The sequence below is a fragment of the Hoplias malabaricus genome, chromosome 12 (genome assembly GCF_029633855.1).
Source record: "Hoplias malabaricus isolate fHopMal1 chromosome 12, fHopMal1.hap1, whole genome shotgun sequence".
Lineage (NCBI taxonomy): Eukaryota > Metazoa > Chordata > Actinopteri > Characiformes > Erythrinidae > Hoplias > Hoplias malabaricus.
In genome coordinates, this window is record NC_089811.1 from 14,767,126 (window position 1) to 14,792,476 (window position 25,351).

Consider the following 25,351-nt stretch of genomic DNA (forward strand, 5'->3'; position numbering starts at 1 on the left):
TCTCTTTGTGCTGGAGACCATTATAATGTGTCTACAAAGTAAATGGCTTTAAAATAAAAAAAAATGTCTCAGTCAAGTATGTATGATGAGTTTAGGGCCATGGCATTGGGGAAAAAAATGAGGTTCTGAGATTAAAGTCAGAAAATTCTGAAAAAACAATAATTCTGAGAGTCAGAATATTTTGCTGCACGTATAATGGGGCCGACAACTGCAGTGTAATTGAGAAACTCCGGCATGCCCACAAGGCTCCGTCGGTTTTTGAACTCTTACAATTAACTAAATCTGTGTCGCAGATAGTAAGTGAACTGACTGGGTTAGCGGTCATGTCTTGGGGATGGAAGCTTTTAATAAATTATTTGGTTCATTTAATTGACTGCTTCTTTCAGAACTCACTGGTGCATGGACAGAGTGTGTCTGTCTAAATATTATAATAATTTTCCAAACAGTGTTTCTCTAAATATTCTGACTTTATTCTCTGGAGTTTTTCAAATTTATTCTCAGAATCATTTTTTTTTTTCAATACTCTTTATAATACTTTTTTTCAAAACACATTTGCTAGGGTCTCTCTTTGCTCACAGCAGAGGAAATGCATCTGGAGTGGTTTAGACAAGGCAGAGATCTCCTAATGTTGATAAAAAGCACAAACCTAGATTGGGATATTGCTCTATTCCTGCTCCATAGGTGGGTAATATTGACTTATTTTTGCTGTATTGGGTTACTTGGTGGAAGTGACTCTAAATTTGAAGAGTGCTAATTGCCTGAAAGTAAACAGATTGGTTAGCCACGTACAAACAACAAAGTCTTTTTTTCTCTCAAACATACCATTCCACCTAAAAACACATGGAGCTTCTGAATGTAAACAAACGAGAGAGCAGCATTTCCCCAGAACTGTTGACACTACCTTTAAGAATTTATACTGGTTCTAATAATTGTAGTAAATATGTATATGTACCATAATTCTAAGTTTCTGACAATTAGATTCTTGTATTAATCTCAATTATTTCAGTATACATTGGTGCAAAAAGTGTTTTATGATTACAATTGTGAACATAGCCAAATCTTACATAGTTTTCCTTTAAAGGCAAAGTATTCTGGTTTAGAAAATTCTCAAATGTACCTATCAATCAAAATTCTATTTGTGGAAAAAGAAAACTATCAAAATGCCAAATATTAAAATGCATAATTAATGTTGCATATGTTACAGAAAACATACCTTCTCCCGGGAGGTCATCTCTACCGTGTATATAGAGCTTAAATCCACATCTGTTCTCTAGGATATCTGGAAGAACTCTGTGAATGAAGTGAGCTAAACTATTTTCTGTTTCCTCATCCATGTTATTCTTCTGATGGATCACATAGGCATCATAAACCTTTCCATCTAAATTTCAGAAACATGATTGCCACTTAAAAAAAGCATTACAGGAGTGTTGATCTTGTTGACATTCAAAAGATTTTCATAAAGTTTGTTGATAAAAGTTGTCCATAAAAATATGAAAATATGTTGTCCATAATCCTTTTTACCCCAAGGACTGTAAGGAATGTATGTATAAATTAAATTTGACAGATTTCTCTGTTACTCTACAACAAACACACAAAATTATGCACACTACATATAGCTAAACTGAGATGTCCAGAAAATATTCTAGTTTTTTTTTAAATAAAAAAAAAAGTGATACAATTTATATTAGTGCCTTGCAAAAGTGGGACACAATCGTTAAGTGGAATGAAATTTATTGGATGTGTCAAACTTTTTTAACAAAAAACTGAAAAGTGGGGCGTGCAATATTATTCGGCCCCCTTGCATTAATACTTTGTAGCGCCACCTTTTGCAGCAATTACAGCTGCAAATCGCTTTGAGTATGTCTCTATCAGTTTTGCACATTTAGAGACTGAAAATCTTGCCCATTTTTTATTGCAAAACAGCTTGAGCTCAGTGAGTTTGAATGGAGAGCGTTTGTGAACAGCAGTCTTCAGCTCTTTCCACAGATTCTCGATTAGATTCAGGTCTGGACTTTGACTTGGCCATTCCAACACTTGGATAAGTTTATTTGTGAACCATTCCATTGTAGATTTGGCTTTATGTTTTGGATCATTGTCTTGTTGGAAGATAAATCTCTGTCCCAGTCTCAGGTCTCTTGCAGACTCCATCAGATTTTTTTCCAGAATGGTCCTGTATTTGGACCCATCCATCTTCCCATCAATTTTGACCATCTTCCCTGTCCCTGCTGACAAAAAGCAGGCCTAAACCATGATGCTGCCACCAACATGTTTGACAGTGGGGATGGTGTGTTCAGGGTGATGAGCTGTGTTGCTTTTACACCAAACATATCATTTTGCATTGTGGCCAAACACTTTTTTTTGGTTTTATCTGATCAGAGCACCTTCTTCCACATGTTTGATGTGTCTCCCAGGTGGCTTGTGGCAAACTTTAAATGATACTTTTTATGGATATCTTTGAGAAATGGCTTTCTTCTTGCCACTCTTCCATAAAGTCCAGATTTGTGCAGTGTATGACTGATTGTTGTCCTATGGACAGACTCTCCCACCTCAGCTATAGATCTCTGCAGTTCATCCAGAGTGATCATGGGCCTCTTGGCTGCATCTCTGATCAGTCTTCTCCTTGTTCGAGATGATAGATGGTAGATTTGCAGTGGTCTTCCATTTCAATATGATTACTTGCACAGTGCTCCTTGGGATGTTTAAAGCTTGGTAAATCTTTTTGTATCCAAATCCGGCTTTAAACTTCTCCACAACAGTTTCTCGGACCTGCCTGGTGTGTTCCTTGGTCTTCATGATGCTCTCTGCACTTTGAACAGAACCCTGAGACTATCATAGAGCAGGTGCATTTATATGGGGACTTGATTACACATCAGTCATTTGGGACAACATTGGATCATTCAGAGATCCTCACTTCTGGAGTGAGTTTGCTGCACTGAAAGTAAAGGGGCCGAATAATATGATGATTCATGATTGTGTCCCACTTGTTGTTGATTCTTCACAAAAAAAAAAAATTATATCGTTATGTTTGAAGGTTGAAATGTGGCAAAAGGTTGAAAAGTTCAAGGGGGCCGAATACTTTTGCAAAGCACTGTGTATGTGTGTGTGTGTGTGTGTATATATATATATATATATATATATATATATATATATATATATATATATATATATACTGTATACCAGATGTCCTTTACCATCTCTGTTTTTCTGAGTAACCCATAGGCCTCTGAAAAACAAAGCCAGATCAACAGTAAGCCACTTTGTTGTCCAAAAACACAGCAGAAATACCAGAAATGTGCACAGAATCATCACAACCAATGGCAGTACAGACTCTGAAAAACAAAAGGATTAGCAAGAATGAGAGAACAATTTGTAATATGTGAATTTTTCTTTGATGTTTCTTCTTCTATTTTAACTATCTATTTTAAATGTACAATATGGAGTATAACATTTCATATATGAACTACAAAACACATTATTTTTCATATGTGCATTTTATACAAAAAAAAAAAAAAAATATATATATATATATATATATATATATATATATATATATATATATATATATATATATAGATATAAACGTATTCAAAAGTATTATTTGCTAATGTATGTTGGTAAAAACTTACTGGTAATTTAAACACCATTTGAAAATAAATGACTTCTTTCTTTTAACAGATTTATTTTAGTTCTGTTATGTTCAGAAATGGAAAACCTACCCCGGGATTTGAGAGTGATGTTGACATGGGCCCCTTTACGCAGACCCACAGCTTTGCACTTAAATTCAGACTGAAGGTCCACCTCTGAGACTTTATCGATAATGAGATATGAATTAAATTTATCTATTTCAATCCTGTGGGGGAGTGGGGAATTAAATTATAAAATTAACTTTGATTAAATTTAACTTTTCAAATTTCAGTCCTTGTATAACTTCATAACATGCTGTACTATATACTATACTATATTATAATGACCAAATATCCAAAGGTTTAACAAAGTTAATGTATACATTTGGAGCTGTATCATAATAATTACAAAATATTGGGAAAGTATGTGAAATACTAAATTTATTTTGAAATTAATGTTAACCGTTATTGCAATAAAGCCATAAAAATATAAGGTTATCAACTTAGCAGTGAATATAATATTTAATTATAATAATATTTCATTGAGATATCAGTGCACCCTTAAAATATGTTTACATTGTAAAATGTTCATAAAGAAACACCTTACAAAGGCAATACAATCATCTTTAGGCATGAAAGACATAGTAGTTTATTAAAAAAGCTTGGCTGAAGCTCAGGAAATTGGCAAAAATAATTAAGAACAATAATTCAGCAGTGTAGTAACCAATGGTCCTCATTCATGAAACCTTTGTTTAAAAAAAAGGAGCAAACTGCGCATAATGTACGACGGAATTGACATTCCCGAAAATTTTCTGCCAGATTCATGAACGCTGCCTAAACACAAGATTTTTTAGTAGAACACTTATGTTAGTGAATGCCAAATGTTCGCAAATTGGGTGGGTGTGCACGTTTCTTTGCAATTACCATATTCCCTGCCTATGAACTGCAAATAACTGTCTTATAAAGAAGCACTCGGACTGAGGAACCGCAGCAAAAATCTTAACATCTCTAGAGAAAAGCAAAAGAAAACAAATATTCTAAGCGAGAATCAATTTTATTGAAGTGCATTTAAATCTGTACTTTTCAGTTTCATTCTTTGTATAATTTTTACTCACTTAATTTTTTACTCACTTATATCAAGGTATTCATTCGTCTAAAAAGATTATGTTGACGGATTATGTTGTCTAAAAGCTGAGTTAAACAGTACTGTGCAAATGTTTTTAGGCACCTGAGGAAATTAGATTTAAGAAGCAATTATCTGAACAGTAGGAGATTGTGCTCAAATAAAGATAAAAACAAATCATTGCATACATAGTGATATTCTGTGTGTTCATGTATTAGTTTAACCTTTAAAATCTCTCCTTGTGGCTATGCAGTTTTATTTGAGGTAATCATATTTCATTATGCTAAATAAAGTGTTGATTTCACAAATTCATACAATCAAAAAAAAAATCATCTGGAAACTTTTTTTCTTCACATTCGATCACAGCACATATACTTTTAGAAAAGAATATCCTATTTAGCATTTATAGTTTTATATATGTGTATAAAGGCACCACTCTTATTTAGAAGATTATTTTATTATTATTTTTAAATAATGGTAATTTTAGGGGCCTAAAACTTTTCAACACTGTGCATTCACTGATATTTGCCCTGCACAATTCAGCTAAAAGTGTGGGTAGATGCATGGAAGGAGAGGCATTTATTTTTGATACAAACTCCTTCTATGAGTTTTGGCCCATTTGACTCTCTCTGTAGTCTTTTATATAGGGGTAAATGCCTGTGTATTTGTTCTTGATTTGCAGAATGTGAGTGCAGTATGCTAACTCACTAATCTCAAACCTTGTAGTTCTTTTACACGCGACAGATATCAGGAAATAAAAGGTCTAGAATCCAAAACTTTTCTTTTGTATCTTTACTATGAACTTAAAATCATACAAAACAAAAGATGAATTCCTGACTTCTAAATTAAGTAGCGGGCCAGTCAAAAGACTGTGTTGCTCCTAGGCTTGAGACTTCTGCCGTCTCCTATGCACCCTCACATATTTATACTAAAATCAGCAACCAATCAGATTACATAACATTAAAACAATTACATTTCTAAATTCTTATACTATAAATGTTCATACTGTATTGTTGTTTAGTACAAATATAGCTCAAAATTATGTTTCAAATATTAATAAAGTATTAAATCCAAATTTACTATACAATAAACAACAATGGCTCTAACATAACCCGGCCCCTAATTGGGCCTTAGCATAATCAATTACCAACTTAAACTCAAAACATAGAGCCATTTCTACTATGTATCATATTTCTCAAGCCATAACATTTTCTTTTACAGTTAAGTATTAATTTTACACAATTTACATTCACTAGTTTATGCAGGTAAGTATTTCTATTCTTTCATTCCTCTCCCTGCAATAGACACAATTTAGTAATGGGTCTTTGTACTGTACTCGTCTTCGTCCGGACTTCAGCACTTCAGACTACCCCTCTGGCATCTGGCATGACTTTTGTAATTCTGCTCAACATCCTGGAGTTTCGTAGCAGGGGTGGATCAGCAATAACTCAACTCAACTTTATTTATAGAGCACTTTAAAAAACACCAACAGCTAAAACAAAGTGCTGTACAAAAGATGTTTATAAAACAAACTAAAACAAAATAAAATAACCAATAAGGAAAAATAAATAAATAAAAACAACACTAATAAAACAAAACAAAAGTCTCATGCTGGTTTGAAAGCCAAGGAATAAAAATGGGTTTTAAGATAAGTTTTAAAAACCGAAAGTGAAGAAGCCTGCCTAATCTGTAATGGTAGGCTATTCCACAGTTTCGGCACAGCAATTGAAAAAGCTCTATCTCCTCTGAGCTTACGTTTTGACCTCGGCACCTCCAGGAGCAGCTGATCAGCTGACCTGAGGCACCGAGCAGAGACATGGGGATGTAGCAGCTCAGTGAGGTAAGGTGGGGCGAGTCCATTTAAAGATTTAAAAACAAATAAGAGAATCTTAAAATGTACTCTAAAGTGCACAGGCAACCAGTGGGGAGAGGCCAGAATGGGAGTTATATGTTCCCTCTTATACGAGCCCGTTAAAAGTCTGGCAGCAGCATTTTGCACCAATTGGAGACGTCTGAGGGAGGACTGGCTGACTCCAAAATACAGTGCATTGCAGTAATCCAACCGGGATGTGATGAAGGCATGGATTACTGTTTGAAAGTGCTCGTGTGAGAGAAATGGCTTCACCTTTGCCAGCTGCCTCAGGTGTAAAAAGCTGGACCTAACTACTGTGCCTATTTGGCAGTCCAATTAAAATCACTGTCCATCTTAAAACCCAAATTTAAGATAGCTGGCTTCACATACAAAGTCAAGGGGCCCAAATCAACTGGAGGGGCTTCACATGGCCCACTGGGACCAAACACCATCACTTCTGTTTTGTTTTTGTTAAAATGTAAAAAATTTAAAGCCATCCAGTCTTTAATGTCATTGAGACATAACAACAGTGGTTTAATCGAGAAAGCATCTTTCTTCTTTAAAGGGACATATATCTGGCTGTCGTCAGCGTAACAGTGGAATGCAATGCCATGTTTTCTCAAGATAGAGCCCAATGGGAGCAGATAAAGTGAGAAAAGGAGGGGTCCTAAGATTGAGCCCTGTGGAACTCCATATGATAGGATGCTGAGGAGGATTCTGAGCCAGCAAAACTAACACACAAAGTTCTGTCCGTCAGATAGGACCTAAACCATTCCAAAGCACTACCACAAATGCCAACTAGATGCTGCAAGCGGGAAACTAAAATGTTGTGATCTACTGTGTCTAAAGCAGCAGTTAGATCCAGCAAGACAAGAATTGCATGGTCCCCAGAATCATTGGCCAGGAGAATGTCATTGAAAACCCTGAGCAACGCTGACTCTGTACTATGCAAGGTTTTAAAACCAGACTGAAAAACCTCCAGGATATTATGCTCATCCAAAAATAATTTCAGTTGAGCATAAACAACTTTCTCCAAGATCTTTGAAATAAAAGGCAGCTTGGAAATAGGCCTATAATTAGCCAATACTGTATGGTCGAGGCCAGGTTTCTTGAGCAGGGGTTGTACTACAGCATGTTTAAAACTCACAGGAACAACACCAGAAGACAGGCTGCTGTTAATAATGGCCAGAACCTGCTGCCCTATAGTATGAAAAATCTCTTTTAGAAAGTGAGGAGGCAAAACATCACAAGGAGAACCTGAGGGCTTTAAATGGCCCACCACATCCTCCAAGTGCGACAGAGTCACCGGCTCAAACCTATCAAACACAGCCAAGCAAGGGGCAGAGTCAGAGGGGTCAAAAGCAGGAGCTTTGATAAGAGCTCTTGCAGTAACAATCTTATCAATAAAAAAGTGCAGAAAGTCATTACACATGTCAGGAGATGCTTCCAAACAGACAGGCTGAGGGGCCTTAAGAACAGAGTCAATGGTTTTAAATAACACACGTGGCTTATGACAATTTGCCATAATAATATTTGACAAGTGTTCTCTCTTAACCTCTTTGATGGTGCTCTGGTAAGAACGCCAGCAGTCTTTTAAGATTTGAAATGAAACCTGCAGCTTATCCTTTTTCCATCGGCGTTCAGCTCTGCGACACTTCTGCTTTGCTGCACGCGCTCGGTCATTGAACCAGGGCTCAGGTTTAACTTTGGGCTGTTTAGTTCTTAATGGAGCCACTGAGTCCAGTATGGTTTGGCAGGAGGAGTGAAACCAGAAGCTGAGGTCCTCCGTATTAACAGAGGCAAAGCTCTGTTAATACGGAAAGCGCAGGTGAACTGACCGGCAGTGAAAGAGTTAAAACTCCGACCAAGCCGAGCAGGAGCGCAAGGTTTAAAAGCAGCACAGGATAAAGCAAAATCAAATAAAACAGGCATGTGATCAGAAAACCCACCATCATGGATCTCTAAATTTAACACAGACAACCCATAAGAAAGAACAAGGTCTAAGGTATGTCCATGTTCATGTGTGGGCCCGGACACATACTGCACTAAATTAAAAGAGTCAATGATGTTAACAAAGTCCTTCACCAGCGGTTTATCTGGACAGCAGACGTGAATGTTAAAGTCCCCGACGATAAGGATGCGATCATACTTCGGCATATGTCCCGCCAGAAAATCAGAAAAGTCATTTATGAAATCCTTATTATATTTAGGGGGTCGATAGATGACAGCACACAGCGCCGGGTCAGAGCGGCCCACCTCAAATAAAGTGACTTCAAAACTGGAAAATGAAGGTGATACAGCTCGCTGTTTACATTTAAAATTATTTTTTAAAAACAGTCGCCGTTCCTCCTCCCCGGCCTGACGTCCGCGGGGTATTAAAATAACCACAGCCAGCCGGCAGAAATTCAACGAGAGCACTGTACTCACCAGCACCAATCCAAGTCTCTGTCACAAAAAGAAAATCCAGGCTTTGAGAAGAGAAGAAGTCCCTCAGGATAAAAGTTTTATTTGCCTGGCAGGAGCTGAGGCCTGTGCTTTAGACAGATTAGGAGCACGAAGCGGCGTCCTCATGTTGCGGGGATTCACATCACGCTCGCGGAGCCGGGAAAAGCAGAGGCGGCGGGGACGGGATCCCTCATCCAGGCCGATGACAGGTACCAGGGAGATGCCGATGGGCTCCAGGAAACGCCAGGACACAACGAATTGGGGGGATAATCCACGTCGTGGCCGGGAACTGGATGACGATTGTGAGAGGCAGACCTTTAGTTTCACTAGCCGATCGCCACATTTACCGCGGCGGCGGCGACACTTTCGCCGAATTGTTTGGGCCGAGGCCTGGCGCAGGTGATTCGGAATACCCGATAGGTGCGGGGGCAGAGGATTCTGTCCACTGTGATTAAAAACACCTACATCACAGATTTTATATCTAAGATCCAGGAGAAATTGGCGATCATACACCAGTAGTGACTTCACATGTGAAGTGCCAAAGCTTAGCAAAACCAACAACACAAGGCAAAGTGAGAGCAGCAGACGGCCAGCCACACACACCGGCGCCATCTTGGACCTGTCTCATTCCTCTGTGTCTGTAATAAGGATTACATCTCCAACTTTGAAGCTTCTCTTCAGCCCAAGCCATTTTTGCCTCTCTTGCAAAAGTGGCAAATATTACTGGGTCCACCTTCTCCAGAAAAGATCTACCATATATTGGATTTGTCTCCAGTGCTGCAGTGTGTAGACATCAGTTTTAACAAACACACCAGGAGGTATGCTGGGCTGTTTCTTCAATAGGAGCAGATGATTCTGTGCCAACGGTTCAAGATCACTGGGATCGTCTGTGTTTGTGGTGATGGGTCTCCCATTGATGATGCTTTCAACTTCACACAGAAAGGTCTGTAGTCCTTCATCATCTAACAATTGTTGCCTCACAACCAAATTCAGCACTTTTCTAACTGTAAGAATATGATGCTCCCAGGTGCCACCGTGATGAGATGCAGTAGGTGGGTTGAAAATCCACCGCACTTCTTTCTGCATCATGGCTTCATTGATATATCACACAGACGGAAACGAAACCTTGATAACCTTCGCTCTCTATATCACACATCCACACCCATAACCAATTCCTTCTCAATAGGTATATGGAACTGTCAGTCTGCAGTAAACAAAGCAGACTTCATCTCCGCCTATGCAAACCATCTTTCACTAGACATCCTAGCCCTCACTGAGACTTGGATCAAACCGGAAAACAGCGCTACCCCCACTGCTCTCTCCATCAACTACAGATTCTCCCATACACCACGGCCTGGTAAACGAGGTGGTGGTACGGGGCTGTTGATTTCCAACACATGGAAATATACCCAGTTCGAATCATCGGTCTCATACAGCTCCTTCGAATTCCATGCCATCCTGATGACTGCACCAGTAAAAATGTATGTGGTCGTTGTATACCGTCCCCCAGGGCAACTGGGTGATTTCCTAGAAGAACTAGACACCCTGCTTTCATCCATCCCTGAACATGACTGTCCCATGCTCATTCTCGGTGACATGAACATCCACCTTGATACTCCGGCTGCTGCTGACTTCTTCTCTCTGACCCACTCCTTTGAGCTACAGCAGGTATGCACCCCCTCAACTCACAAAGCAGGTAATGCACTTGATCTCATTCTCACCAAACACTGCCTAATTAACTCTGTAAATGTTACTCCTCTACATCTCTCTGACCATTACTTTATTCAGCTCAATGCTTGTCTCCCTCAGCAACCCACTGTGTCCGCTCCCCCTGTCCCCGTCCGGCGCAATCTCCGCAACCTATCTCCCACCCACTTCTCTGCCCTTGTGACTTCTGCTCTCCCACCCCCCAGCACCTTCTCATCTCTTGAGGTCAATGACGCCACAGAGTCACTCTGCACAACACTGAGCTCCTGCTTAGATCGCCTGTGCCCTCTGACTACCAGACCCGCAAGACCCATGCAGCCCCACCCGTGGCTTACTGACTCCCTTCGATCAATGCGCACTAACCTCAGAGCTGCTGAGAGGAGATGGCGAAAAACAAAAGACCCATCACACCTGACACAACTACAATCCCTGCTCTCAGCCTTCTCAACAAATGTCACCATTGCAAAAAAGAAATTCTATCAAGACAAAATCAACAATGCTACTGACACCCGGAAGCTGTTTTCAACCTTCAAGTCTCTGCTGAACCCTCCACCTCCACCCCCTGCAACCAACCTCACCGCTGACGCATTTGCTGACTTCTTCACCAGCAAAGTTGCTGCAATCAGCAGCCGGTTTTCTGACCCCTCTACACAGCCTTCGGCTCCCCCTTTGAATCCTCCTAAACCTACTGCTTCCTTCCCTTCTTTCACTCCTCTCACAGAAGACGAGGTATCAAATCTTCTTAGAGGTGGCCGTCCCACATCCTGTTCACTGGATCCCATTCCTACCACCCTACTGCAAACAATAGCCCCGTCCATTGTGTCCGCAGCCACTCATGTAATCAATTCCTCACTAACCTCTGGAACATTTCCAAACACCTTCAAGCAAGCTCAAGTAAGACCTCTACTCAAAAAACCTGCTCTTGCTCCTTCTATAGTAGAGAACTACCGACCAGTCTCTCTCCTCCCCTTCCTGTGTAAAATCATTGAAAGAGCTGTCTTTAAGCAGGCAACAAAATTCCTCTCCCAACATAACCTTCTTGACTCGAACCAGTCCGGCTTCAAGAGCGGCCACTCGACGGAAACTGCACTTCTGTCAGTAATGGAAGCTCTTAAAGATGCAAAAGCAACAGGTCAATCCTCAGTTCTCATTCTGCTCGACCTATCAGCAGCGTTTGATACGGTCAACCACCACATCTTACTAAACAAACTCACTGACATGGGCTTCAAGAACAATGCACTCTCCTGGTTTGAGTCTTATCTCACTGGACGATCCTTCAGTGTGTCATGGCTTGGACAAACATCAGCGCGACACCACCTCACCACAGGTGTGCCCCAAGGCTCGGTGCTGGGACCCCTCCTCTTTGCCTTGTACACTACCTCTCTAGGCCCAATCATACATTCGCACGGCTTCTCCTATCACTGCTATGCAGATGACACACAGCTCTATTTATCCTTTCCTCCAGGAGACACTTCAGTGGCAACTCGAATCTCTGACTGTCTCTCTGACATATCTACATGGATGAAGGAACATCACCTCCAATTGAATTTATCCAAAACTGAACTACTGGTCCTCCCAGCCAAGCAAGCTATTCTCCACAACATCAGCATCAAGCTAGGGTCCCTATCAGTGGCTCCCACCAAGGTTGTAAGAAACCTAGGTGTCATGGTTGACGACCAGCTGACCTTCGCAGATCATGTTACCGCTGTAGCTCGATCGTGCCGCTTCTCCCTATTCAACATAAGGAAGATTAGGCCATACCTAACTCAACATACAACACAGCTCCTCGTTCAGACGTTAGTAATCTCCCGTCTAGACTATTGCAACGCCCTCCTGACAGGTCTTCCGACCTGTGCTGTGAGACCGCTACAGATGATCCAGAATGCGGCAGCACGCCTGGTCTTCAACCAACCAAAAAGAGCACATGTCACGCCCCTATTAGTTGAGCTGCATTGGCTACCCTTAGCTGCTCGCATCAAATTCAAATCACTAATGATGGCCTTCAGAGTATTCACTGGTTCTGCTCCCATCTACCTCAATAGACTCTTAAAACCATACGTTAGCGCCCGCCCTCTCCGTTCCTCAAAGGAGCGCCTACTAACACGACCAACCCTCCGTACAGGTCAGTTGAGGCTATTCTCATCTCTGGTACCACGCTGGTGGAACGAGCTTCCAAGCACTATCAGAGCAACAGAAACCCTCTCTGCATTCAAGAAATCATTGAAAACCCAGCTCTTCCGAGAGTATCTTTTGCACTGAATGTCTTTCTTAATAATGCACTTATTACTTCCTGGCATACTGCACTTAATGTAAGGTATTTTGCATAATTTGTGCTGTAGTTCGAATGTTAGCTCCTCTTTTGTAAGTCGCTTTGGATAAAAGCGTCTGCCAAATGCATAAATGTAAATGTAAATGTAAATATCATTGTCTCAGCTCTTTTTCTGCACCAATGAGATTTGTGTCATTGTCTGAACGAATGACTGACACTTGTCCTCGTCTGGTTTGGAAATGGCGTAGAGCATTAATACATGAGTCTGTGTCAAGAGAATGGGTGACTTCTATATGCACTGCTCTCACTGTCAGGCATGTGAAAAGCACTCCATAACATTTGGCTTTGGCACATCCTCTTCTGATCTCGAAAGGACCAATATAATCCACGCCTGTGTTTGTAAAAGGCAGTTTATCAGGAAGCAGACGGTCTTGTGGCAAGTCTGCCGTTCTGTGTTCTCTGGACTTTGCACACAGTCTTCTGCAGAGGTTGTACTCTGATATCACTGTTCTTGCTGCTGAATTAGCTTTAGGTAATAAAAATAATAATAATAAATGGAATTTTTAAAGCGCTTTTCAGTACCCAACACCGTTGTCTTAATCTTGCCAATACATAATTTCTGCCACCATGTCCTGTTATGTTTGTGAATGTGATGAAGAATAAGTTGGGCTGTTCTGTGTTATTTATTCAAAAAGGCAGGATGCTTGGCCTCCTCAGGCATTGCCGATCTACGTCCCCCTGCTCTCAACACACCATCTTGTAAATATGGGTCCAATTTGAAAATTGAGTGCTTCCCTGTTGCAGAACTTTTATTTCTTCAACACAGCTTTGTCTCTGACTGTATTTGATCAGTTCCGTTTCAGCTTTGGATAGATCCTCCACTGTAAGTGTCTTTTTTTGTAGATTCTTCTTACATGTGATCATGTATTCTTTAACCATTGATCTGCATTTTTCTGTGTCATGTTCAGACTGCTGTAAAGCCTTCTTAAACCCTTTTCTCTTTCTACTAAGATACTGCCAACATCTCTCTTAAGTGCAAAATCCAGGCGGTTGCTTTCTTCAATTTGTGCCAATTGGAGTAATACTCCACAAATTGGCTTACTAAATCTATGTTCTCTACCACTGTATTTGTACATGACACAGCAGCTGACGATCTCACCTCTTCATGTTCTGACAGGTAAGTAGACTGCTCTGGCCACTCATTCTCATTACACAAGAAACTAGGCCCTTGAAACCAGTTCTTATTTGACATAAAGCTCTCAATTTTCAAATTCTCTTTGCAGAGAACTGTCAGAATAAACTTGATGGGTAGGAGTAATGGTGCCAAAAATCCCATTGGGACATACACAGGACTAACAACGGATAGGATGCCTCGTCTTGTGCAATGCTTGTCTGGCAGCTTTATCTTGAATTTGAAACTATCAGAACTTGTGCACCACTGCACGTCTAATGCCCGTTCTACTGGGAGTTCATCATGCTGCAAGTCCAGATCTTTAACTTCAGCTGCTCTTTCATTGACAGGGATGCAGCACAGCACGGCCCACTTGGTGAAGTGGAACCCGCATCTGGCACATAAATTTGTTAGCTCCTTCTTCTGTAGCTTCTTCAAACAGTCGTCCACATAGAAGTAAGAACTGTCAGAATGGTTTCTGGCTAAGTCATCACATCTACATTTTGTGCTATTCTTCTTAGTGCATACGATGCACAACTGGGGGATGAGGTGGCTCTAAATAGGTGCACGCATATCCTATACTCTGTCACTTGTTCACACAAATCGCCACCTGGCCACCAAAGAAAGCACAACAGATCTGCGTCTTCATTTGAAACACGCACCTGGTAGAACATAGATTCAATATGCAAGCAGGCTCCTGCCTGAACCTAAGCAGCACTCCAATAAGGGTGTTTTTAAGGTCAGGCCCTTGTAGTAGATTATTGTTTAACAATGTTCCCTGGCAAGTTGCCGCTCAGTCAAACATGACCTTCATCTTCCCCTTTTTTGGATGGTACACGCCATGGTGCAGGATGAACCATACACTACCGTCACTGCGAATCAACTGCTCTTCTGGAACTTTTGTGGCATGGCCTTTCTTTAAGATGCTTTTCATAAAGTCTTTATACTTCTGAAAGAAGTCTGAATTTCTTCTGAACTTCCTCTTCAAGGAGTTATGCCTTTGCTCAGCTATACCACGGTTATATGGCATCTTCATCCCGTCATCCTTCAGAGGCAGTTTAATGCAGTAATGATCATCTGTAAGATTTGCAGATGTTGATACAACATGCATAAACTGCTTGTCCTGTTGTGATGGCTCTTTCTTGTCCTCACACCGGCGTTGTGGGAAATCAGCATCATAGTGCCTCATCATCATGTCCTCAATACTTAATACAGAGATGCGGTTGACAAGAAACTCTGTCTATCAACATCATCAGATTTCTTCTCTTGACATCTGCTGACTAGCCTGTTGACTACCCAACCTAGAGCAGTCTTCACAGCATATCGGCTCCATAGTCTTACGGGGTTAGCACTGATGAGAAGACCAATCTCTGATTCCAGTTTTGGGAGATGGACTTGATTCAAGTAAGACCATTTCTCCAAGTCTTTCCTATGTGGTAATTGGATCTCTTGGCAGGTATGTATGGGTGTGTATAAACATTGGGCAGCTTGATGTAGTCTTGTCCACCTAAACCATACACCTCTAGATCTTTTAGAACATAACTGCTCACTTTACGTTCCTGTGACATGGTAGGAAGAAGGTACTTCTTCTTTCTAACTCTTATGTCAACTTCTTTGCCAAGTCCTCAGTGCAAAAAGTTGCTGTGCTTCCTTGGTCCAAGAATGCATATATTTTAATTATTCTTGTGCCTTTCTTGTGTTTTACTTGCACAATGGGAAGTATACATGCACAATGGGAAGTATGAATGCATTGTTCCCGACCCCAGTATGTTCATCTGTTCCACACACTGCAGACACAAGAGCATTTGTTACCTCAGCTGTATCATGTAAGCTGTTATCTGTACTGTTCTTCTCTGATGCAGGATTTTCTTTTACCATGTGTAGAATAGCAGGATGCTTAAAGGAAAATTCTGGGCATGAGGTCTTTTTTTTACTGTCTTTAGACATTACCTTCTGTAAGACACCCAAAGCAAAGCCCTTACGACTTCAGGAACTCAATTTTCTCTTTCAAAGGCTGATTTTTGATCATGTTGCACACATTCAGTGCATGATTCTTCTTACAGTATATACAGGGACTTTGGAAAGCATTGGTTAACTTAACTGCTGGAACCTTCTTCTCTGGTTGTCCTTTAGTGTCCTTTAGAGGCACCCTTGTCAGTAGCAGACACACTCACAGCGAAGCTGCTCCTTTTGGACTTAAATTTTCTTAAATTGGCCGCTGCCTTTGAGTTTCCATGATTATCTGAGGTGGCATCCAGGATATCTCCAAACAGTGAATCATTAGCAACCTTGGCTTGACAATAAACAAAGTCCACCAGGTCAGGAAACATGACTCGTTTATGCCTTCTTTCTTGAATGTCATATAGAAAAATTTCTCCATTTTTCTTTCAGCTTGAATGGAAGTTTGGTTAAGAAGCTTTTTTTTAAGAAGTTTGTTTGTAGGATTGTTCATCTGTTCAATGTAGTACACGTCATTCACTGTGTTAAATTTCTGTGCATTCACTGTGTCAAATTTACTATAGAATAAACAAAAATGGCTCTAACACAGAAGTTCCTTTAAAGTTTGTTTTGTATAAAGCTAGTTTGGAGGGGCATGACTGTGCACAGCGTCAAGGTGCAGAGTAAATGCATGAAATTACGCTGCGATGTAAATAACAAAAAAAATCAAGCAATTGCTTTTTAGCTACAGGAAGTTGCTCTGTATAACAGGCTGTATTAGGAAAAGGACTGTCTTGTGACTATCATTTGATTATTAAATTTGTTGTTTATTTATTTAGCTCATGCATTTTAATTATATTAATTAACTTTAATATAACGTTCAGTCAGGTCAGATGATACCTTCAGCGTCTTTCAGATACCATGTACACTTTGCACATTTTCAGGAGGTGGTGTAAATTTCGAGACTACAAACATTTTGATGAATCCGAATATTTACCAAAAAAGTGATTTACGAATGATTAACGCACAAATTCGTTCAGCTCGCGTTTCATGAATGAGGCCCAATGTTCCTAACTGAGTGATTACAATATGTTTGTTTATCTACTGTATTTATTTATTTATTTTACAGCTGTTACTAGTGTAAATATAAAAAGCCAGTGGATTACTATTAAATACCTTTTGCATGAGTGATGTTTTGATTAAGAACTAATCATCCAATATCAGTATCAGACCTCATTAAATCTCTTAAGGCCAAAAGCTATTAAAGTTTAAAAACTAGGTTGCTTTACCTTTGATTTATTGTGTATCCCTTCACTCCATCCAGGCTGGTGTTGTTCCTCAACCATAGAACAAAGCAATTATCCCTCATATTAATGCCAAAGAATGCCAAGCATGTCAGTACCACTTTAGAACCTGGAAGACGGCGAATTAGACAAGGGGAATTTGAGATTTCTCATAAAATAACATAAGTCTTTTGGAACTTACTCCAGAAGCGATGTTTGTTCATTCTCACCTAGATCTATGACCACCACTGAGTTATTACGTGGATATAGGATCATAGTAGAAAAGCTTGTTGTAGGGTCTGTAAACAGACATAAAATGCACAAGTTTATAATTTATGGTGCAATTAATTATCCTAAAATAGAAGCCACACCAGTGAAATAAGACCATTCTCTTCATTTATATAAGAGTCATTTATTTTAAATAGGTTCTAAAACACAAAGGAAATGTGTTTGAGAAACCATTTAAGGTGGTAAATTGTATTTTATTGCAGCACAAGTTAAGGTGGAAAAAGGCTTAGTAATTTCAATATTTATGATTGGAAAAAGCACTCAAATATAATCACAGCAACATTTAAGGTGGATCGTGGGCCGAACTACAAATTGCTACACACTTTAAGGTGGAATGGAAGAGCGAGTTTGAAACTGTAACCAGATTATGGAATCATTTCTGTATGTGATGTCTTGTTGAGTAGTGCAGAATAGAACTGTGTAGAAAGGTGTAGAGTTTGTACCATGAGAAAGCACCATAACAGATCTGCAATGTTTCATGTTTTATTTCAAGGGCTTCTAATACACGATTTTGTAATTTTCATTTGAGAGTGAATCAACATTTTAAAGATAAATCCCTGCATGAAAGCCATTATTTTAACCGCTGTATCCGTATTCTGAATACTGTCTGTTTACATTGTAGCTGTATTCAGATACAGTTACTTATGTTTTGTTTTCTAAATATGTAAATTTGTTACATATATTCTGTATTCCCCATCACTGTTTATCCAGAACCTTTGAGATGTGCTGGAGTGGGGTTTGTGATCCAGAACTAATTATTCATCATCAGTACTTGACTTTACTATTATTCTTTTGGCTAAATGTAATCAATGCCTAAATCTAGTAAAGCCTTCCACAAACAGCAGAATCTCAATCCAATAATGAAATATTACCCTTGATTTTTGAAGAAATTTTGGATGGGGGGTGTCTCTTGAACTATAGTGTACCTTACAATTTGCAATCACAGTATTAATAATAGAAAAATACTGATGGCATAGTCAATGTTTGATGCTTTAGTATACCTTTGATGTGCAGTTTTCTGGATCCACTGGAGTTATATTTCCTATTATGGTGCTCCCAAGTACACAAACAGGTGTAGATGCCTTCATCATTTTTTGAAAAATTGTTAATGTGCAGAAATTCCTCAGTTTGGCCAGGAATCAGATGGAAATCCTGCAAAAGCATGTAATATATTACATATGCATATATTCACTTTAATATATATTGCATATATTCTGTAATGGTGCTTGTACACTACGTGGTATGTACACTATACATGATACTGTTCTGCTTTTTTGCTTTTAGATTAGGCAAATTTGCTACCTTTAATTGGGTACTTGTTTAGTACATGCTTGCTCATGGTTTGAAGTAAGCCAAATATGGACAGAAATGTGACATGTAAACCTTGTAGAGCACTGACTGGCCAGAAAGACTTTTCACTGTACACAATGAATTTATGGTATTTGAAAAAAATCTCCAAGATTTTGTAGAGATCACATTTTTTTATGGGACTCTTAAAGACACTTTGTAAAATTATGTCATGGTCTTTTGAAGAGGTTCAAAGTTTCTATGGATTAGAGGCCAAAGAAAAAATCCAGCTAGAACTGATTGATGTAACAAGGAAGGAGAAAACTACTGATATGTTTGAACTGATGCGTGGCTAAGCTGTGACCAATCCCAAAAAAACATGTGAATCCAAAATATGTAAACAATGCTTAAAGTTACTGCTGTCATTTTTGTGGTTTCCAAAGCCTGCTGTTCCCATTAGTGACTGTGTTTTGCGATGACACTGGCTACTTGGGGGAGCTATGGTACCAAAGTACCAAATTTTGAGTAGTTTATGTACCCTGCAGTGGAAAAGAACCATAATATATCTTTATTAAAATGAGATGTTTTGGAGAAAGCTTAAACCTGAAACATGTACAAATTCTTACATATTCCCATTCTATCCTTATGAAAATATATCCTTTCTGTCTCAGTTCACACTTTCACTACTGTGACTTCCAGCATGATCTGGAATTAATTTCACAAAAAACTCAAAATGTATATATATGTAAAAACAAGGCACAAAAAGTAAGGACATTTTCAATAATCGTATACTGTTGGAAAGCTTTTAATTTCCCTTTTCAATAGTGCCACATTTGTAAGGAACATGCATTTGTGGGGTGAGCAGTAGAGCTGAGTATGTGGGAAAAATTCTCTCTGCCAATGCCAAACAGCTTATTCTGCCATTGGCTCATCTGGTGTTTGATGGACTGAATGGTTGAAGTTTGAAGAAACAAGACTTATTGGCAATTTAACAATTTATTAATTTAACAAAGAGCAGCTTCAGTAGCATGTGGAAGAACCATACACAGCCACAACAGCCTGGCACCTTCTCCTCATGCTGGTCACACAGTGCTGTGGGATGGCATCCTATTCTTCAGCCAGCATTTGTTGCAAGTCAACAAACATGGTTGTGTTGGTCACTCTGGCACGAACAACATGCCCAACCTGATCCCACAAATGTTCAATGAGGTTGAGGTGAGGAGCTGGAAGGCAGACACTCCCACATTCTGGAGGTAGTCTCTGATAAACCCCGCTTTGTGGGGGTGAGCGTTGTCATCTTGGAGGATAGAGTTTGGTCCCGGCCTGTGGAGAAATAGGATTTCCACTGGTTGCAGAATTTCATCTCAATATCTCTCTGCATTGACATTGCCTCTAATGATGGCAAGCCTAGTACTTTCAGTGAGGTATATGCCTCCCCACACCATCACACAGAATAAGCTGTTTGCCATTGGCAGAGAGGATTTGGCAAGTTTTTCATGAGCGCAACCCATATACTCAGCTCTACGGCTAATCCCACAAATGCATGTTCCTTACAAATCAAATGTGGCACCATTAAAAGGGGAAATTAACAGGCTTTCCAGTTCTATAAGATTTATTGCCAAGAAGCATTGTTACAACAAAGAAATAACCTACCAAACAATAATTTCATTACTTTGTGTGATATATATATATATATATATATATATATATATATATATATATATATATTATACTTATTTTTTTATGAAAAAATTTGGTCTCATTCTGAATGTACCTTGTACCAGGTGAGAGACTTGTTTTGGTCCTCACATACTGGACATGAGATCCTCACATCGGGTGGCTCCTCTGTTAAATTTGAATATAGCTGATTAATGTTGAACCCCTCATAAACCTTAATGTAAGTTTCAAACTCGTTACAGCCATGATCATTCGATTCCATCCTGCAAAAGAGACCACACTTTCATCATACAACATACACCAGACCACACTACTGGGAAAATGTCAGGTCATGTCTGAGGCTGTATCATGGATTTTCATTTTTAAAAAAATAAAGCAAATTTAAGATGCCAAAAAATGGTGGCAAAATATTTACATTATGTAAAGGAACTTAATTTTCCATCCTATACAAAACAGGTATCAAAATACAATTTTGCTAACACATTTTTAGAATCACCAGAGGGTGCTCTCAGTATTATATTAATTTTATCATTCATTATCTGTAACCACTTATCCAGTTCAGGGTCGCAGTGGGTCCAGAGGCTATCACTGGGTACAAGGCGGGAACACACCCTGGAGGGGGCGCCACACCTTTTGCAGCATTACAGCGATGTTAAAATACCCCGATTAGTCAAAATATTAAAGTTACTTCCTTGTTTCACTCTTTTTGCATTTAATAGCTCCTGTCCACATAGATGCACTTTCTAGAGTTACAATTACAGGCCATAGCCTGTCTGTTGTTCTGCATACTTTGGTAGCCCCATTTCACCCTGCTTTGCGCCCTGCGCTACACAGGACCGCCCTTATTTTCAGCACTGTAATGCCAATATTGTGGCGAAGCATGTTAGCATGTACTGTGGTATAAATGGAACAGACACTATAGTGCTGCTGGTATTTTAACATTTACATAATGTAATACACACTAACACACCAACAAACCTCATTGTTACTTCAGCTCTAAGAATGATCCACTTTCTGCCCTGCACTGGCCCTTTGACCATTAAAGTGAGGTCTTGACCAGAACATGTAAGTGCACCTATATGGTTTATGAAGCTGATAAAATATAGAATAATTGGAGAAACATGGTCATTTTTGTTTTTAAATGTCAGTGTATAAGCAAACACACAGGTAATACTTGTCATGTAGAAGGTGAGTAGAAGCTATGTAATAACATAATTTTGGGAGTAGGACCACACAAGAACTGCTTCCATCAGCCCTATATACCCTGCATGCTCATGTAATTTCTGTGTCGGACAAAGTTCTTGTATTTGGCTCACGGGATGGACCTCGAATCGACTGCTTCGAAATGTCAGCTCTTTCCTCCGCACTGGGTTTGTTTCTGCTTTATTTTCGGAGCCGTATTCGGCCATCATCAAGCCCACCGAGCCTTCCATTCCCACCTTCTCTGGCTAAACATCTATGGTACTGCCTCATATTTGGGGCTACGTTCGGCCTTTGTCATGCCTGCTTCCCGCTCCGACTGCTCTATACTTTATACGTGTTCCAGTCTTTTCCGCCCCGGATCTGCGTTGCCTCTGCTCTCTCTTGCTTCTCCTCCCTCTGCACCCGACCTCCTGAGTGAACCCCACATCTGCCTCTGACCCCGGCGTGCGACTTCGAGCCTCCCCTTACCTCCTTCTCCAGCTAAACTACTACGGGGACTGCCTCAGTTTGGGGAATGCAAATCTGCTTTTGTCTTTCCTGCTTCCCACCTGCTACAAGTCCTGCAGCAGAGAAACGGCTTCTCCTCCCGCTACGAGCAGCTTCCAGAGTGAAACCCCGGCATGGCCTCAAGTCTCCCATTTCCACTTTCTCCGGCGAAAAAAGCTATGGGACTGCCTTGTGTTTGGGGAACGTGATCGACCGTTGTCATGCCAGTCTCCCCACGGCTACAAGCTTTTAAGCGCACCTGCTCCCTTCTTCTCCTCCTACTGTGACCTGCGTGAAACCTTGCCTCTACCTCCACTGCCAGTGTGCGGCTTCGAGCCTCCCATTACCTCCTCTCATCATATACGGTAGCTAAGTGTGCTTGAGCTTATACTAGCATGACACACGGTAATAAAGGTCTGCGGACTGATATGGGGGAGATAGGAAAATAACTGGAGCAATTAGCACTGTGTGTATGTACTGTTGCACGACTAAAGTTGCTTCATTAAAAATGTTCACCAGACCAGAGTAAATCTTCTGATTAATTTTTTTCATGGTGTCACAGCTAAATAAGTCAGTGGTCTGTATGAAATGGCTGAACATTGAGATTTTGGTGCTAGCAGAGACGAGAAAATACGCGACAGAATTGTTGTGGAATTACTTGACAAAGATGTATCGCGAAGACTGCAGCTGATGAAGGACCTGACACTAGCACTGACCATCCTGGCAGTCAGTGGAGGTTACTTCACAAGTCATCATGCAGGGAGAGGCAACCGGGGTGATACACGAGGTCACACACAAGCACAGCAAATACACCAAGCACTATGGTAAACCAAAAGGTGGAAATGAAGGACAGGGGGATAATTCACATTAAAAATGAAAATTGCCCAGCTAGAAAATGCAAATGCAATGCATGCAGCAAAGTTGGACACTGGGGTAGAGTGTGTCAGAACAGGAAAGCCCTGAGAAAGGTGACTGAGCAAGCAGAGCAGTTATATTTTCTTGGGGTTGTGAGTAAGTCAGATGGTTCATCAGAGCAATAGGCTGTCAAGCTTCTGGTGGGCTCCACACCGATAGAATTTAAAATAGACCCTGGCACTGATGTGAGTATCCATAGGGAGGAGACCTACTATTCACTCATTCCCAGAAGACTACTAGAGCCTGCAAATATCCCATTGGATAGTCCAGGGCATAAGCTGCAATGCATAGGACAATTTCAGAGCACTTTGACCTATAAAGGAGAAACCCACCCACTCATGGCATATGTCATTCGTGGTCACACTGTAAGCAAATTGCTTAGTGAAAAATGTCAATGAAAATGAATCTGGTGAAAAAAGTGAATGAATTACTGTGCAACACGGGACATTTTCAAGCATTTGGTGAGCATTGGACATTAAAGACTGAACATGTGAGAATACAGCTGAAAGACAATTCTCAGCCATACACAGTATATGAGGCACAGAGTGTGCCATTCCCCCTGTTGCCAAAAGGTCATGGAGGATGACAAAAAGCTGAACAAAGCTGTAAAAAGAGAACAGTATTTGCTACCTACTACTGAAAAAATCACAGCAAAACGTAGTGGGACCACTGTATTCTTCTCACTTGGGTTCTTCCAGATACCTCTACCCCCAGATAGCTGTAAACTCATCACTTCCATAACACCTTTTGGTAGATTAAATTTCAAGAGTCTTCCATTCAGGTTTACCAGTGCACCAGAAATTTTCCAGAGAAAGATGAAATAGACACTGCAGGGGCTGGAGGGTGTTGAAGTCTTTATGGAAGATATTCTAGTTTTTGGGGCTACAACAGAAGAACACGATCACTGCCTGGAGATGGTGATGCAGCTGGTATGTAAATCAACCATGAGAAGTGCTCCATCAGGCAGAACCAGATACGGTTCCTCAGACATCTAATTGATTGGTTTGGTGTCTGCCCAGACCCAGACAAAGTGGAAGCCATTCCGCAGCTTCCTCCACCTGCAGACTTGCAAGAATAGAAAAGAATATTGGCAATGGTGAATTATGTAGGAAGATGCATTCCCAACCTCTCAACTATAGGACAACCACTCTATGAACTTTTAAAAGGAAACAAGAACACATGGACATAGGATCACACACAGCAAACAGCTTTTGAAAACATCAAGAAGCTGCTGACGACTGCACCAGTACTCACCAACTATGACGTAAACAAGCCCACTGCTGTGTCGGCAGATGCCAGTAGTTATGAACTGGGAGGAGTATGTATGTATGTATGTATGTATCTTTACACTTATATAGCGCCTTTCTAGACACCCAAGGACGCTTTACAACACTGCTCAGAACACTCAATCCACACACACACTGGTGAGAAGCGGCAGCCAAACGCGCACAGCGTACTCTCGACCAGGAACGACCGTCCACCTGGAGGACTGCATCGGGCACTAGGGTTTCACCCAGGACAGAGTGCCAATCCATATCTGACCTTCTTAAGCTCCATGGAGAGCAGCGGAAATCTGTGGCATTTTGCTCCAGATGCTTCACTGAAGCAGAAACACACACTGCCCAAATAGAGAAGGAAAGATTGGCTGGTGTGTGGGCATGTGAGAAGTTTGAAAGATATCTCAGTGGACTGGAGCAGACCTCAAGCCATTAGTGCCCCTCATCAACAACTATAGCCTGGACAATGTACCTTTATGTTGTCAACGTTTTCTCATGAGGCTCATGAGATTTAACCCCATCACAGAATATGCTCCAGGAAAAACTCTGACCATTGCTAACACCCTTTCTCACAGTCCGCTGGCTGACATGGGTGTAGAAACTAACACGCATAGTGAGGTAGCTTGTTACGTGGCTAGTTTAGTAGAAGGAATCCCTGCATCACCAAGCAAAATGGATGAAATCAGAACAGCAACATCCACTGATGCTGAATTGCTGTCTGTCATGAAGCTCATAAGAACTGGTTTGCCTGAGCAGTTAAGCAGTGTACCTGAGAGTGCAAGAGAATACATCCAAGTGAAATCTGAA

At 40.4% G+C, this 25,351-nt stretch overlaps 1 protein-coding gene across 1 annotated transcript in view; it reads right to left on the bottom strand.

Moving 5' to 3' along the window:
* il1rl1 (interleukin 1 receptor-like 1) overlaps positions 1 to 25,351 on the bottom strand; it is a 41,681-nt gene that overhangs the window by 679 nt on the left and 15,651 nt on the right. Inside the window, exons 4-10 of the mRNA XM_066686951.1 lie at positions 20,761 to 20,926; positions 18,701 to 18,851; positions 17,642 to 17,710; positions 17,418 to 17,541; positions 3,717 to 3,850; positions 3,192 to 3,329; positions 1,214 to 1,378 (exon numbers count right to left, since the gene is read on the bottom strand). Of these exons, the coding sequence (XP_066543048.1) occupies positions 1,214 to 1,378; positions 3,192 to 3,329; positions 3,717 to 3,850; positions 17,418 to 17,541; positions 17,642 to 17,710; positions 18,701 to 18,851; positions 20,761 to 20,926 (947 nt within the window). The remainder of the gene's footprint in view (positions 1 to 1,213; positions 1,379 to 3,191; positions 3,330 to 3,716; positions 3,851 to 17,417; positions 17,542 to 17,641; positions 17,711 to 18,700; positions 18,852 to 20,760; positions 20,927 to 25,351) is intronic.